This window comes from Anarhichas minor, unplaced genomic scaffold (assembly GCF_050575085.1).
Source record: "Anarhichas minor isolate MPS153535 unplaced genomic scaffold, ASM5057508v1 ptg000012l, whole genome shotgun sequence".
Taxonomy (NCBI): Eukaryota; Metazoa; Chordata; class Actinopteri; order Perciformes; family Anarhichadidae; genus Anarhichas; species Anarhichas minor.
Window position 1 is genome coordinate 5,604,934 of NW_027466458.1, and position 13,676 is coordinate 5,618,609.

General features: G+C 43.6%; 1 protein-coding gene across 3 annotated transcripts; it reads left to right on the plus strand.

The window, feature by feature from the left end:
- Positions 1 to 441: 441 nt before the first annotated feature.
- On the plus strand, positions 442 to 9,651 carry xpnpep1 (X-prolyl aminopeptidase (aminopeptidase P) 1, soluble). Of its 3 annotated transcripts, none has more exons than XM_076090402.1 (20): positions 442 to 589; positions 1,666 to 1,790; positions 2,123 to 2,186; positions 2,756 to 2,860; positions 3,067 to 3,159; positions 3,662 to 3,805; positions 4,074 to 4,169; positions 5,107 to 5,188; positions 5,328 to 5,538; positions 5,952 to 6,041; positions 6,150 to 6,200; positions 6,686 to 6,744; positions 7,013 to 7,090; positions 7,205 to 7,276; positions 7,436 to 7,496; positions 7,706 to 7,775; positions 8,056 to 8,229; positions 8,442 to 8,518; positions 8,960 to 9,058; positions 9,354 to 9,651. In XM_076090402.1, the coding sequence occupies exons 2-20, from the start codon at positions 1,674 to 1,676 to the stop codon at positions 9,471 to 9,473; spliced, it is 1,863 nt and encodes a 620-aa protein (XP_075946517.1). In that variant the 5' UTR covers positions 442 to 589; positions 1,666 to 1,673; the 3' UTR covers positions 9,474 to 9,651. The 3 variants fall into 3 exon arrangements, with proteins under 3 accessions (XP_075946517.1, XP_075946516.1, XP_075946518.1); XM_076090401.1 differs by lacking the exon at positions 442 to 589 and adding an exon at positions 669 to 1,388; XM_076090403.1 differs by lacking the exons at positions 442 to 589; positions 2,123 to 2,186.
- Positions 9,652 to 13,676: the final 4,025 nt, after the last annotated feature.

Consider the following 13,676-nt stretch of genomic DNA (forward strand, 5'->3'; position numbering starts at 1 on the left):
GATTAATTGTATTAATTAAGCCTTTAAATAAAACCAAAAAACTACCATTGGTCTTTATACCCCCAGTGCAGGTAATGTCAATCATGCTGGGGAAAAATAGACAAATTATTAAAATGTGTGTCAAGAGGAAAAAGGGAATAAAAACAAGAACCGCCTAGTAAAGCACACATTGACGAGTTAAATAACTTGAGTCCCAACAGTTTTATCAAGTAATTTGATATATCTTTTGAAAGTACATGGTATTACCAATGATTTACACGGTAAGTGCCAGACATCTTTTACTTCCTGATGATAGCTGCTGCCTGTGGTGCCTGTGGTGTAACTTAGACTCCTGGCGTAGAGCCAGTATATGGACTATAATATTGGGGATATTTATAGATTGTGGTATTTTGTTCGGATTATTATGCACAGAAAAGGAGGCGAGTCTGGATCCCTCTGCGTCTACTGGAAGAAACTGCAGTCACGTGACCAAAAACGTCAACAACGACATGGCAGCCCCCTGTTTTGTAAAGTAACACACGGTCCGAGCTGATAAAGGAGCGCTTCGTTTGTTAACCCAAGAGTCACGTTTACAAGACGAAAACACCCGGTGTGTATTCAGCATTTCACTGGCTGCATGTGGGGGTGTTGTTGGAGGGGGGGGGGGGCACTTTGACGTAAACTAGCGGCGGTGTGGCACGGAGGGAATGGGGGTTGGTTACTACACGCGCTTGTCTGGAGCGTATTGTCCGTTCTCAACGCGGGAAGAAATGCGTTTACTTTGAGCCGTAAAACCGAGCTAATAGAGGGGGAAAGTACTAATATCCTACCAGCGTGCTACCACCACACCCACGTTTAAATCTACGGCGACTTAGTGAATATATTAACGCTACTAGGTGTTGGGTGTTATGGCCTGTTGATAACAGTGATCGCCCTTCCCCATCAACCCAAACCCCGTGGCTGTGACAGAATACCATAAGCAGCCGTTTGACTTTATTTTAGCTCGTTAGCTAGCGTAGCTAACGTTAGCGGGTTATATGTAGAAAGCTACCGATTCGTAATGCCTACTTGTAAACAACAATCGCATGCGGAGTGCGTAGCCAATAGGAGAGCTCATCGATGAAGCATACTGCAACGTGATTGGTCAGCTCGTAGAAAGTTCTCTCGCACGGGTGAACGTGAATAATGCAAGTGAATTCACTGCACGAGTTTCCAAGCCAATTGGACTATTCTTTTAATATTTAACTTATTTGACAGTTGCTCAGTCAGTGTATTACAGCAGGTTAAAGATCCAAGTGTGGACTGTGACCTTTGAGCTCCACGATAATAGCCAGGTAACATTAGTCTACACAGTCGGTCACTGTCCTGCTCCAGGCACCTGAAAATCAACATGACTTCCCAAAAATCAGGTAATCTCTGGATAATTTGGGAGGGTTTGAACAACCATAGAGGAGGGAGCGTCCCCATGTTTGTTGGTCAAAGGGTAGTTGTGTGAAATGTGTGTTTTTTATTTAGATTGAACCGATTCTCTTTACATTACACATGCCTACGTAGATATCTTGCACTTGGTAAATCCCAGCAGCATTTATCTTGACATTCACCTGTTCGTACACGATAAGGGCATTGCAGCTTTGTTTTGAAAAGGTGTGGTAACAAATTGTATTAACGTGTTTTTTCTCCATTCAGACACTGCCATGTCCCCAAAGATCACAGGAGAGCTGCTCAGGCAGCTTCGCCAGGCGATGAGGAATTGTAAATTCTTCTCTGAGCCCATACAGGCGTACATCGTCCCTTCTGGAGATGCACACCAGGTAAGTGAGATCACCCACATGCCGTACAGTACACTACGTTTATACCCGATTACACCCAAATATAAACTGAGACGCTCACGGTCGTGCAGCTGCTGTTCCTTCCCAGTTTTGATCCGTCTTGTCTGACCTTCGCAATTAACTGTAGCCCTTTGCTCACTGCTCCCCTCCCTTTTTCCCCCTCTCGTGCACAAGACAAGATGTGAGAAGAGCAGCAAAGGTGGCAATTCAAATGTCTGACTGGTTGATGGCCACTTCCCACTGATTGTTAATGAAGCTGATCTCTCAATCGCTCTCTCTCACTGTCTTTCTCTCTCTGCCCCCATGACTTTCAGAGTGAATACATTGCACCGTGTGACTGCAGACGTGAGTTTATCTGTGGATTTAATGGCTCTGCAGGTATGTTTTGCTTGTGCGTGAATGGCAATGTAACACATCCTAGTCGGGCAGACTGGTAGCTAAGATCGAATTTCCACTGTGGATAAACCTAGGCTTGGGCAATGTGATTAATTCACTTTTGTTCAACTTTTACTCTGTGATGTATTTCGGTTAAACCACCCAGATCCCGATGCGTCGTCTCATGTTAATTTGTATTTGTACAGTACGATGACACATCAGTTTTTTACGATGTTAGCGGAGGTGTACTTTCAGGCGAGGTGACCTACTTTGGAATAATCCCTGTGAGAAAACAGCACCTCTTGAAAAAATAAAATAAAAGAAGAGCTCATTCATACTCAGACTGTTTGTTCACTGCTCTAATTTCAGAGGCATATATTGTTGTTTGCTTCCCAGAACTGCATAAGCACAACTGACACATGAGGCATGTAACAGACAGTAACAGACTAGTAATAGTAATGTTTTACCGTTCCAGAGTCAGTTTTCTTGCTTACGTCTGTTGCACAAACCAGATCCAACAAAGCATCTGTGACTGAAAAGGTCAAACCCGCTTTGTGCCTTGTGACGTGTAGGTACAGCCATCGTCACGGAGCAGCACGCCGCGATGTGGACCGATGGCCGATATTTCCTCCAGGCCAGTCAGCAGATGGACAACAACTGGACCCTCATGAAGATGGGTAATGTGGCCCCAACGGAGGTTTCTACTGTACATGATGAAAATGAAAATGGCCCGATAAAGCATGAATGTTTTGACCTAATTTAAGAATAAAAAACAAGGCAAGATTGTCCTATTTATGTCTAAAATGATGCTGTATGTGAACTACTGACATGACTCAGGCCTTTTGTTTTACGCCTCTGTTTGTTGATTCATAATGGTATCCAGGGCTGAAGGAGACACCCTCTCAGGAGGACTGGCTGATCAACATTCTGCCAGAGAACTCCACGGTGGGTGTCGATCCTTGGATCATCGCTGCTGGTAGGTTGCGGTACAACAGAACTACGCTAACACGATCAGAACTGCGTGAACACCGTGCTCTTCCCACAATACACATGCTCCGGAAAAAGAAAAATCTTTCCATTTTGACCACAGAGAGAGCGTGATTACTAATAACGTGCTCTCGCTGAACAATAACTTCATAAGCTTTCAGACAGGTACTCTCGTGCTGTGATTTTACCACTACTAACTGTGGTGGAAAAAAACTATTTAATCGTACCGAGTGAGTCCCATAATACTAAATACTGAAACAAGAAAACATTGAGAAAAGAAGTTTGTCTTTGGAATATTTATTCTCTGGCCAGAGAAGGCTTCATCCTCTGCCAGCAGTTTACAGGGGGATGGGCCAAGAATGCAGTCTGAGTACATCTTTTAAAGGGTTAGTTAGTTAGTTAGGCACATAAAGTCACAGCAGAAAAGCACTTAGCACAATGGAATTGTCTATCGCACAACACATCTTCACACTTCTCATGTTATGTTTCAGATCAGTGGAAGAACATGTCCAGGGCGCTGACCAGTGCGGGCCACTCTCTGGTGGCCGTGCAGGACAACCTGATCGATGCGGTCTGGCTGGACCGCCCAGAGAGACCCAGCACGCAGCTGCGCACCTTGGGCTTAGAGTACACCGGTCAGTGCCAAGCAACATTCACCACCATTATTATGACATACTCGCTTATTTTACAGGAGCTAAACTAGAGATACAGAGAACATACATTAACAGAATGGAGACAATATTTTATTCTTGAAGAATTATCTATTTTATTGAGAGCAGACGTATTTCCCATAATTTGGATTGTGTTTAAGGCTTTTACATTTACAAAATACAGGTATGTAACCAGCTACACAGGTTGTGGAGGTAATAATTTATTTACTTCTCTGTGACTGACTTCCTATAGGTATTTCCTGGCAGGACAAGATCACTGCACTGCGAGCCAAGATGACCAAGAGGAAAGTCACCTGGTTCGTTGCCACGGCGTTGGATGAGATTGCATGTACGGATCTTTTTTTTTCCTGTAATTACTTCTGCCAAAGAGATACTGGAACCTATGGAAGCGTCGGGATGATTTACTTAAATCGACGACGTGTTGAACATTTCAGACACAAACACCTTCGGTGTGGAGATGTTTCAGTAAAGTACATTTATCAGGAACATCAGAAGTGGACTTGAGTACAGTACAGCCATCGCTCGTGAAAATCTCACAACAACTTCTCAGTTGACAGCAAACATTTTTACTGTAATCATACAATAGATCTTAGCCCTGTGTTTGTTGGGATAACAGCTCCAGAGTGTGCTTTGTTGAACCCAGGTTTATGTTTGGAGATATCCTGGTTAGCCCAGAGCTTGTAGAATTCTAAATGCGGGGTCCAAACATTTCCGCCCCAAAGGAACGAAGAATGAAAGGCCCATTCGGGAGCTCTCTCGTCGATGTACAGAGTCGTCTCATTAGGTTTTAGCAGTTTTTCTTGTTGCGTAAGCAGCAGTACCCAACATCACTTCTGTTACATAAGTCCGTTTTGATACATGATCACGATCCAAGGACCCAGGGATGCACCGGTGCCCCTCTAGATGCCTGTCTGAGCACCTCGTTCACCGCGCCTAATGAGCTCTTGTTTCTGATTGCCTGGTCTGGAGGGTTTGTGTTATTTAGAGTAATGCAGCTTTTTGATTGTCATCAGGTAGCATTCGGACAAGAGGGTCTCAGTGGGCATTATGTTGAAGGGGATTCGCTCGGGCATCCACATAGGATGAGTGAAAGTCCAATCAGAACTTTGATGTTAAACACCAAACAAATTGCAGTGAGATCCATACAGTATATTAACTGTACTGTTTACCGACACTGTCACCGTCCTAATGGGATGAAACTGTTTATTTCTTTAATTTCACCAAATGTTATAAAAATGTAATGTTCTGTTGTTTCCTTTTCTCAGGGCTTTTTAACCTCCGCGGTGCAGACATCGAGTACAACCCTGTGTTCTTTGCATATGCCATCGTGGGGATGAACACAATAAGGTGATGGAATATAACAATGCAGCGTCATATTGGCAGCGTCAGCGCTCTGTTAAATCACCTTAATGCTACTGAACAAATGGTTATGGTAACTTATGGGTCAGTATTTCTAACACACTGGACTTCCCCTTCCTCTCTGCAGGCTTTTTGTGGACCTCAAGCGTCTTTCTGATCCCGCACTGAGAGAACACCTGCAGCTGGACTCCCCCAGCAAACCCGAGCTGAGCATCCGTACGTTCCCGTACGAGTCGGTCTACACGGAGCTCCAGGCCATCTGCGCGGCACACGGCCCCAAGGACAAAGTGTGGATCTGTGACAAGGCCAGTTGTGCTCTCACACAGGTCGTCCCCAAGGTGAGAGAGCACCTTAAAGATAGCTAGATTTTGTTTTCCTTGTTCATACACAGGGCCGTGCTCCCAAGCGTCACCTGTCTCCTCATACTTATACTATACGTCGTCCCTTACACCATGAATTGCAGTTTTTCTGATGGGAGGACAGAAACACACCTAGTGTCAGGGTTATTATTGGGTACAAACTTCAAAATAGAGCGAATCCCCTTGTTTTAACAAAAGCACTCCTAATGTGCATCGTTGTACCAGACATATCCTCTTGGCTATAAACAGTTGATTGAACCATTTGTCAAGGCATTTTGGTGACCATCATAATTCTCTCGGCTTTGACAGGTGGCACATAAATTCGCTTGAAATATTTCTGGTAACACCGGCTACTTCTTAAACTGTCAACGTTTCCTCTTAATGTGTTCCAGTCCAACAGGTCTCCGATTCCCTACACTCCACTCTGCCTCGCCAAGGCAGTGAAGAACGCAGCTGAGATTAAAGGCATGAAAGTGGCCCATGTAAGAAACTCTGGACCGCCTTAGAATCTGTTGCGTGCATCACTTAAGGAAAGGATTCATGACTTCTTCGTAAACTGTCCGAGTTCACCTGCTATTTTGCCCCAACAGATCAAGGATGCAGTTGCCCTTTGTGAACTCTTTGCTTGGTTGGAAAAGGAGGTATTTTCATTACACCCTTTTAAATCCATAGCAGAAAACCACAGATTCCTCCAGTCGCTCTTCACAGGGTTCCCACTGAACGTTAAAGAAAATGAATCAAGGATGTCATTGTTTTTTCTTTAAAATGAAACATTTTGTTATATTCACCAATGAGCCTCGACTTTCTTGGCATCTTTTTAAACACTTTTTGTACGGAGGAAGCTGCTGCTTTTTGGATATTTGTGATAATGTGATACAGCAACTGTTTGAATAATTACCATTGCATGATTCCCAAATTTACGGTATCTGTTATTTTGACCAATACACCAACATTTTATCCTCTAATATTCTTGTAAACAAATCTTGAATGCTTACTGATTGGTGTGTCGATGTGATTGTGGGAACCCTGTCTTCAGTTGGAGGTTCGTGCGTAACTTGGCTTTCACTTGAATTGTAAAACATGCCAGTGTTTTTTTTTTTTAAAAAGCTTTCCGCGTGTTTTATAGATTCCAAAAGGTGCCGTCACAGAGATCTCCGCTGCCGATAAAGCAGAAGAATTACGCAGGTGGAGTTGCCATTGAGGTTTTGCACATTTTTATTGAGAGATAATGATAGTAGCTTTTCTGGAGGCACATCCCCCTCTACTGGACATGGAGGTGTAGTAAAATGTCTACTGAAGGCCTTGAAATGAACATGCTTTGTTCAATTGTAACATGTTTTATTCTCTCAGTGTGCTGAAGAGATTACGCATTTGGATATTTAAACATCTGTAATCAACATGTGTGCATTATTGTGTGAGAGCGTCCCCTCTCATGCTATTTTGTCTTTTTCAGCCAACAGAAAGATTTCGTTGGCCTCAGTTTCCCCACAATTTCCAGCGTCGGCCCGAACGGAGCAATCATACATTACAGGTGAGCGGGCTCATGAAACAGACCCAGGTGTATTAGATTTGTGTAACTCTATCTCCTGTTTTCTTTTTATGAATAATAGGTGACTAAGCCCTATTTTTTGTCTTTTTTCTTCAGACCTCTGCCTGAAACCAACAGAACCCTCTCCATGAACGAAGTTTACCTGATCGACTCTGGAGCTCAATATGTGTAAACGAGATAATCATTACATACATCAACTGCATTTAGCCTAACCAGCCATGCCATGACTTGTATCATCACCTCCATGCCAAGAACACGGACCACATAGGAGCAGTTGTGTGTTGTTGTGCTTTACACGCAAACATCTGCTTATTGTGTCTTTGGCAGTGATGGAACCACGGACGTCACACGCACCGTGCACTTTGGGACACCATCAGCTTTTGAGAAGGTACATTCAGTTATTTGCTAGCGTAATGTTTTCATTGTCACAATGAGTCTAACTCAAGTTGGAGTTTAGTTTGTCGACAAAAAGCTATTTGAGCTGTTAATATTTTCAACATGTAAAAGCATTGTCATCATACATTAGCTGAATTTGTCACAACCCTGATTATATTTCATTGTATTGTTTGTGTTGTGTGCTCCCTCTCTTTCCTCCAGGAATGCTTCACCTATGTTCTGAAGGGACACATAGCTGTCAGTGCTGCTGTTTTCCCCAACGGGACGAAAGGTGTTGTCCTATAATCTGACACCTTACACTGTAAATAATATACCAGGATGATCAGCATTGACAAACACTGACGTACAGATGAATTATTCACTCATACAGTGTTTACAGTGTCTCTTGTTGTTAGACAAAAAACAAGTCAACAGTAAACATGTGGTCGCTCAGGAATAGTGCATGCATGCTTTCGGTCAGTAACTAGTAAACAGGGTCCTGGACAGTGCCAACACATACACAAACCCATTCAGTTTCACATTTAAATGTTAATCCTGCGTTACCTCTGCAGGCCACCTGTTGGACTCATTTGCCCGGGCAGCTCTGTGGGAGTCGGGGCTGGACTACCTTCACGGGACGGGCCACGGCGTGGGCTGCTTCCTCAACGTCCACGAGGGGCCATGCGGCATCAGCTACAAGACCTTCGCCGATGAACCTCTGGAGGCCGGCATGATCGTCAGTGATGGTATGGCAGGGAGTGCTTTTGATTCAGCCAGTGAATATCACAGTAGCAGGACTCTGTAATGTCTTTTAATTCATACTGTCAAATTGAGCCGTTTGTCATGCTGGAAACCTCTGCAGAAGTTAAAAGCACCATCACACTAAACTCAATTCTTTTTGCCTTTTCTGCGTTTGAGTGTGTTGTAAACTTTCACCTCAATTCTTTCTTTCTTCTAGAACCTGGGTACTATGAAGACGGATCTTTTGGCATTCGTATCGAAAATGTGGTTCTTGTCGTACCAGCCAAGACCAAAGTAGGTCCTTCAACCTGAGAGCAAGGCCTGATGTTCATATAATCATGGAACCCAAAGAGTTTGATGCTTGGAAGGGTTTTATTCTCAATACACATGCACTGGTAGCAGGCCAATGGTGATCTTGGGTTACAGGAAAAGCAGGTTATGACACGGGAAATGCAAACGCTAAGCGTTATCGATTGGCCTTGGTGTGTGTTTACCACTGAGGTGGAGACAACAACTTGGCATGGACTGGTTGGACAGCCGGAGTAGATACATGGAGTAGATATGCGGCCACGCCAGCACACACAGACATAACAAAACACAGAGAGAGACACTTACAGGGGAATAACCAGGAAACAGAGGGGAAAATACCTTATTCTCATTTAGGTGTTCTTTACTATGTTTGATTATAGCATCAGGAAAATCAGTATGTTTGTGTTTTTTTGTCCGTGTGTTCAGTACAACTACAGAAACAGAGGTAGTCTGACATTTGAGCCCCTCACTCTGGTTCCTATCCAAGTGAAGATGATGAGCACAGAGCTGCTCACTCAGAAGGAGGTAAGGAGCATCCAGTGGGATTATGTGTAATATTTCAAATAATCAAATCCACCCATTAAAAGATTGTCTCAAAACATTTTATTGGTGAAGACTTCAAACACAACAAAACAATCAAATGTAGCCTACTTAACACTCCGTAAGAGTTGCAGAAAAAATGTGACACATAGGAACAATTTCAAATCACGATCCATGCACTTAAAAGTTTTGTTATTATTCCCATATATTTCTATTACAGTATGCACTACTTAACCACAGTCTCCTCAGAGTGTCATGGCCCCTCTTTTCTGTCCTGCAGCGCGACTGGGTGAACGAGTACAACAGAAAGTGCCGGGACGTGATTGGAGCAGAGATGGAGAGGCAGGGCAGGAAGGAGGCACTGGAGTGGCTGACCAGAGAGACCCAGCCAATCGTCTGAGGACGCACTCTCGCGCAACCCGATCCTTTTGCCCAGGAGTACTGTGCGATCAATTGCTCTGCAGTGATAATCGGTGGTATTTTTCCTCATCTTTCTCAGTGTCTCACACTCGGCTTCTTTTGTAAAAGACATTGTATCAGCAGTTTTATTAAAGATCATTTAAAAAATCAAGAAAGAATGTTTATACGTCTGCTACTTTGTGTCTCTAATGAGCTTTTTCAGGTTATTCGGATGTGGAAGAACCTTTCTTAAGGTGTGGAAAATATGAAGTGAAGAAAGTAAATAACAAACATACATAACATATTCAAAGACTATCCCTAATATGCATTTTCAAAAAAAAATCCACAATGACAACTTTAGACATATGCATGATTATTAGGCCTCTATTTAACTAGTAGCATAATCCTCCATTTACATTTTGCACCCTGATGTGTGTTCTGTTTACATTCAGTGTTTCTCACCACAATGCAGTCATGAAGGCCTTACAGACATGAATGCATCGTCTGTTTTATAAAACACCTGCAGAATATTTAAAACCTTGCCCTGTTTGCATCCATGTTTGCTAGCTTGCAGTCTTCTCATCCCCTGCTTCTGCTGCCACGTTGCTACGCTTCTTAGCCTCTGTACCCGCCAACTGTCTGTCAATAGAACAGCTGTAAGCATGGCAGAAATGTGGATCACGTTGTCGTGTGCTCACGACTGTACCCGGAACAAACAAAACTGGGACTCACTAATAAATAGCAATGCTCTCCATAGCACTACTAGTGGTGGAAAAACTCCACGGGTACCTGCTTCTATGTTTCAGGGACAGAGAACTCTTGCTCCACCTTCTATTGGCTAAAACTGTGATGTCGGAACAGGTATCGGTAGAATCCAATGCAGTTGCGTGGATCAATATCAGACACACATCCTTGTTTGCTCTTGCACCCGCCCATATTGATTTTCATGTAAAACTGTTAACACACTTTTTAACTTGGACGTAGGCTGAAGCTTTAAATGGTCACACCAGTGATTACATTTTGTACTTTCATAAGACACACAAGTGACAGACTGAAACAAAGATGTTATAGGGCTGCAGAACTAGTGAACCCAAAGTGAGATGCAAGGTTAAGGTTATTTATTTTTGAAAAATACGGGCTGGGGGAGATATGGAGCTGGTAGCTGAGAGGACGAGCAGGATGGTATTTAAGTTTTCGATCTGGCGGTTTGGAGACAGCAGACTAGTTGAAGAGGCTTGATTATGGTGATGAGATGCAGCTGATGGTTGTGCCCTGACTCCAGCGCACCTGCGTGCAATCACACACACACACACACACGCCTGCAGTGAGAGAGACAGAGAGCTGCCGTCAGGTTAATCAGGCACTTACGATGTTGATGTGCAGGGGCATATGTAAATAAGAAATGGCCAAAATTGAAGCAGCAGTGGACATATCCTGAACTTTAGTCCCTAATATGGACCAAGCTTTCAGATCCTACGTTTCCCCATAATGCAACTTTATAGCGTCTCAAGTTCCTGGTAAACACCCGCCTCTTTCAAACGTCATAGCCCAGTCTATAACGCAGGGTTTCTGTTATCAATTCGTAGTCTCCAAGCCTTTGCTGAGACAACCCTGACGACATCACTATGACATCATCAGGGTTATTTCCTGTTTTTTCTTTTGTTTTTTTTACACCCATGATTACTAAACTTACTTTAATTTGTGAAATGGGTGGAGTGCCCCTTCAATGGCCTGTACATGAGGACATATCTTTAGTTTTGACTGACACATCTGCAGAGTCAAAGCTCAGACCTTCCAGGTTGCGATGTCTCTCTAGTGCCGCCTCGATACATTCAGACAACTTTCTCCCTCCCAACCCCACAGCACAACTCTTCACCACCTTCTAGAGCTGCATGTAAAATATGGGAGGGTCCAAGGTGACGCCACTGTTGGGATCGTTGGCGTACTCCTGAAACGTCAGCGGCAGCGTCACTGCACTTTGCCCCTCTGGTCCCCGTGGGGCTTTAGCGGCCCACTCATCCTCTTCCTCCTTCAGTCCGACGGGCAGCGGGTTACTGTAGATGTAGTAGATCCTGGAGTTGTCTCTGGCCGCCTCTGGTTTCCTGAAGAAGGCGAGAGGGTTGATGAAGCTGGTGGACCTCTTCACTGCTTTGACCGCCACGGGGTCCGCCGGCTCGCCTCGGGTCACTGCACTCTCATACACATGGGCTCTCTTTGACTGCCTGGTGGAGAAGATGACTGCACTGATGACTTTAACGTAACCTAATGTGATGCCTTGTGCTCTATTTGAATGTACGGTCAACTAACACTCAGCAGAAGGAGTACAAGTAGACTCAATATTAAAATGTCAATGATGCAACGGTCCTATGTGCTATTAAACTACGTAGGAACTTCCATGGATCCCAGTATAGCATCAAAGCAAATGTGAAATCTGATCCTCACCTGGTTCGGTTGTAGCAGACGGTGATGCAGTACAGGCCGGTGATAGTGAGGATACACAAGGCCAGGGCAATGATGACAATGTTAAACACTTTGAACTCTGAGAAGAAGAAGAAAGAAGAAGAAGAAGAAAGAGTTTCACATAAAAGAGTCAAAAGGAAGCATCATTCATTCAGTTAAACTCTATTGTGACAGTGCTGTGAAATCAAACTGAAGCGATATGAAAGAGTGCAACACACCAAACAGAGCCGTGTTCGTCTCCAGGTCGTGTAGTCCCAAAGCGGCCGTCCCGTTCAGATGGAGGCTGTCTGCCGTCATTGCTCCGTCCTGTTGGGCTCCACTCATCTTGCTGCCATTGGCTTCCAAAACATGGACTGAATGCTGAGCTTCACTGGTTTCAATAGAAACCCGGGCCATGTGACTCAAACGGCTCGACTCTGTCGCCGTGGAGACACCCCGTCTTTTGTCTAAGCCCTCAGTTCAAGTTGGACACCCCATCTTCTCCCTCCCCTCTACTCCCCTTGTTTACTGTTCATTATTCTGCTCAGCGTTTTGGGGGGACACTGAGGGGAGGGAGATGTTGGGCCTTTTTTTTGCAACAAGCTCTGAGTGGTGACCCAAAACCAGAGAGTTCAGCTTGTTGCAAAGACCACCTTTGAAACGTGTGAGAGGAACCTCAAATCACAGTTAACTTCCAATATGTTGTCTTGAGTTTTTAGCTTTTTGTTCTTGAAAGCAATCCGATGTTAGAGGATGCATCCATAAATAGAATGACAGACGTCTTGCTGCCATCCGTACTTATTATACACAAATAACGTTGTGTGCCCCGGGCTGTCCTATACTTCCAAAAACGTCTGTATCAAATAAGGGCTTCAGCTTCGACTATTTGCATTATCAATATATCCGCCAATATTATTTTTTATCTGTTTAGTCTCTAAAATGTCTAAACATTTTGAAAAAGGTAATTTATAAGTTCCGAAAGTCCAATTTTACATATATAAATAGTATAGTAATCCAAAAAACTGATAAAACTGACAAGAAAAGTGAGAAAAGCAGCAAGTGCTCATGTTTGAGAAGTTGGAGATAACATAAGCAAATAAATTATTAACTTTCTGTCGAATCACATCTTCAGGATTATATAAAATCTCATGAGAAGTTAACAAGTCATGTAAAGCATAAAGGACTTTCTACTGCAGCATAACAACTACAATTAAATGAAGCTTTTCCACAAAATCTGCTCTAATCAGACAGAATTCAAATCGTTAGCCTCTAATGTACTGGCCATAGCTGTTGTACTTCTCCACGAGTTGTCTTTATGTTCCTCACTGCTTGTTTTGTGTGTTTTGGGGACAGGAGTACAGGACTTGCAGGACCAGGTCCTCAGGCCGATGCCAGAGCCAAAACCAGCAAAAAAAGGGCAACAAAGACAGCATTCTCCTTTCTCCTTCTGCTTCACTTCACCCTGCAGCATCGTTGGAGATATTGTGCAATTAGTTAAGCTTCTAATTAAAGCAGGGTTTTGTGTCCCTGTTTGACGAGACAAGCTGCTCTATAAAGTGAACTTGGAGAGAATTTGTGAGTGACCTTTGTGTCAGCCTGCTCAGAGGGTGGAGTCACTACGCAGGATGAAACATAATGTGTGTCACAAACTAAAGATAAGAGCAGGAAATGGTTTGTGACTTAATTTAGTTTAATATGAGAGAAATAGTGATTTTAACCAGCTCTCACACATGCCACCTAGCTATGATGGAACAACTGGACACCA